This window comes from Argentina silus (genome assembly GCF_951799395.1).
Source record: "Argentina silus genome assembly, chromosome: 11".
Lineage (NCBI taxonomy): Eukaryota > Metazoa > Chordata > Actinopteri > Argentiniformes > Argentinidae > Argentina > Argentina silus.
In genome coordinates this window covers 754,776-757,770 of record NC_139665.1, presented here as the reverse complement: position 1 = coordinate 757,770, position 2,995 = coordinate 754,776, and the positions used below count along the sequence as shown (strand labels likewise).

The 2,995-nt window shown below is 51.1% G+C and overlaps 1 protein-coding gene across 1 annotated transcript in view; it reads left to right on the top strand.

The window, feature by feature from the left end:
- Positions 1-214: 214 nt before the first annotated feature.
- LOC310811900 (uncharacterized protein) overlaps positions 215-2,995 on the top strand; it is a 10,579-nt gene continuing 7,798 nt past the window's right edge. Inside the window, exon 1 of the mRNA XM_083680243.1 lies at positions 215-328. Coding sequence (XP_083536369.1) covers positions 253-328 — 76 coding nt within the window. The 5' untranslated portion in view covers positions 215-252. The remainder of the gene's footprint in view (positions 329-2,995) is intronic.

Below are 2,995 nucleotides of genomic sequence, written 5' to 3'. Positions count from 1 at the left end.
TCCCTCCTCCCCCTCCGCCCTCCTCCCCCCACCCCTAACTCCCTCCCCCTCCCCCTCCCCCTCCCCCCTCCTCCCCCCACCCCTAACTCCCTCCCCCTCCCCCTCCCCCCACCCCTAACTCCCTCCCCCTCCCCCCTCCTCCCCCCACCCCTAACTCCCTCTCCTCTCACACACTCACACAGCACATTCATTCAGAGTTCAGTTAACAGTCTGATCACTTCCCCGTGCACCGTCCTCTCTCTCTGGGGCAACATGCACCGGCTTACCCTCCACCGCCTCCTCTCCGCCTGTCTCACCGGTGCCCTGCTGGTGCTGCCTCTCTGCTGGGGTGAGTACTGCAACGCACAGGGGTCTTCACCTGGATGGGAGGGTGGGTGTGTGTGTGAACCGGCTTTGTTAGGGGGTTTGAAGTGTCATGATGTTAGAGAAAACATATCTGACAGGAGATATTGTTTGTAGATTTGTTTGGGGTAAGAATTGAAGCAGTGTTGTGTGTTGGGTTTTGGTTAGGGGCAGGGGCAGGTGTGTTATGGGCAGGTGTGCTGTGGGCAGGTGTGTTGTGGGTGGGTGTGTTGTTCGCAAGCGTGTCTGAATGCGGGACAGATGGATGAATGCGGGACAGATGGGAAAGCTTGTGTGTGTGTCCAGGTGAAGCACAAGAGACTCTGAACATCTTTCAGACGAACGCGCTTCAACACGAAACAAGACAGTTGTTCTTAGACCGTTGCACAATTGTTTCAGGGTTGAAGTTTGAGGGAAATCTGAGGCAATCAAAACTTGAATTAATTTACCTGACTCTAGATCAACATACAGTATTTCAGGCAAATACGTTAAAACACTGAAAGGTTTCAATGTGAAAACACACCAGCCAGAGAAACAGGCGGTTAGTAACCAAGTAACCAGTCAGCCGGCGCTGTAATCCTGCTGCGGTCGCACACAGCTGTTTTATATAAACATGTTTCTAAAGTGAGCACACTCTGCCAGCGGACACCCCCTCTCCCCCCAGCCCCCTGTCCACCTCTCCTCCTCTCCCCCTCTCCCCCTCTCCCCCCAGCCCCCTGTCCACCTCTCCCCCCAGCCCCCTGTCCGACGTGGGCTGCTGGCTCACAGAGGGAGTGGGAAGCTTGTATCTCAGGATGTTCACAAAGTGCCTGTCAAACCTCTGGTCTATTGTGTAGCAGCAGTGCAGGAGTGTCAAGTACGAATGAGAAACATCTTACTTCCATTTACTCCAACCTTAACCACTTAAAGTAAATGCCTCACCCTGACCCCAACCACTCAAAGTTATGGCTAACCTTTATCTTAACCACTCAAAGTTAATGCCTAATACAGCCTAACCGCCACGTAAGTCAAAGTAATATGTTGCTAATGTAGTGTTATTATTATTATTATTATTATTATTATCATTATTAATAACCCTTTATTAGTGCTTTGTGGAAATGTGCAGTCCCTCTCCAGTGACGTGCAGATGAATGTTATGGTGGTCTTGTGCTGTCGTTTCTGCCTGCATGCCTTGCTAGGAGACAGTGTTGACAACTTTTTAATATATTTGTTGGTGTTTCACGATGTGTTCATTGCTGTCGGAGGCTGAGCATGGCATGAGGTTTTTCACAAGGCTTGGCAACTTCCACTTGTGGCGGAGGCAATAGACTTTGTGACAGATTGGACTGAAATAGTGATTTTTCAGATTAATCATGAAAAATAAGGTGAACAACAATGCCAAATTCATGTGATGAGCAGAAACCCAGTTTGCTCCCATGTTTGGTGTCTGGATGCCACTCACAGTTTGGTGGGAGTCTTTTGACGGAACCTGGCAAGGTTCAGGCTGTGCTGCCTCCCTAGAAAGAATGTTCCTTTACTTTGGCAATCGCCCAGATGCAGGAAATGTTGTAATCTCACAAACCTTGGCTTTAAAACCACAAACGGATGAAATAAAGACCACAAAAGACCCCTCAATCCAAACAAAGTCGTACGAGTGTTGAGAAGGTGCCTGAGAAGAGGCTTCTGACGGTGTTTGGACAAGCTCTACACGGGCCATGACTTCATTAAGCTTCCCTGTTGGAGGGAGAGATGAAAGAACCACTCCTTTAATAGGGTGTGTGAACACAGTTACTCCAAACTCACCCCCTCAAATGGCTGGCCCTGATAGGCTGAAGGAGAGGCTGGTGGCTGGCCCTGATAGGCTGAAGGAGAGGCTGGTGGGTGGCCCTGATAGGCTGAAGGAGAGGCTGGTGGAGGTACAGAAGAAATCGGAGGACGGGCTCATAGCAATACATGGAATGGAATGAGGAATGTGTGTGTTTGATACCATTTCTCATTCCGTTCCATGCATTACAATGAGCCCGTCCTCCCATTTCTACCTCCACCAGCCTCCACTGCGGGACGCACCCTGGCACTGCCTTATTGCGGTGCATGTAAGCTGAACTTAATTAGATTTGACCCAGGTTGGACTTTCTGCTACAACTGTCAGATATTGTTTTCATGTTTTGATTCCCATGTCACTGACGGTTCCCAGCAGGGTCTTGAGGAGTTTAAGGAGAAGGCAGTTTAGATTCCTCTGTGTATATGAAGTCCTGATGGCAGCTGGGGTCATCACTTGGTTAAACTTCAACAGAAACGTAAAGAATGAGCAGTTGAAGTCAAAGCCCATTTGTAACTGGATTCCAGAGAGGTTGGATGAACCACACGGAGCCTGTTGTGTGACACTGAGTTCTCCCATCATTACAATGAGCACGTCCTGCCTCCACCTGCCTCCCCTGGCCTCCACCAGCCTCCCCTGGCCTCCTACTGCCTCCCCTGGCCTCCACCAGCCTCCCCTGGCCTCCACCTGCCTCCCCTGGCCTCCACCAGTCTCCCCATATCTCTACCAGCTCCCCTGGCTTCCACCAGCCTCCCCTGGCCTCCAACAGCCTCCCCTGATCTCCACCAGCCTCCCCTGGCCTCCACTAGCCTCCCCTGGTCTCCACAGCTTCAAGGAAGCCTGGGTCGTTCACTA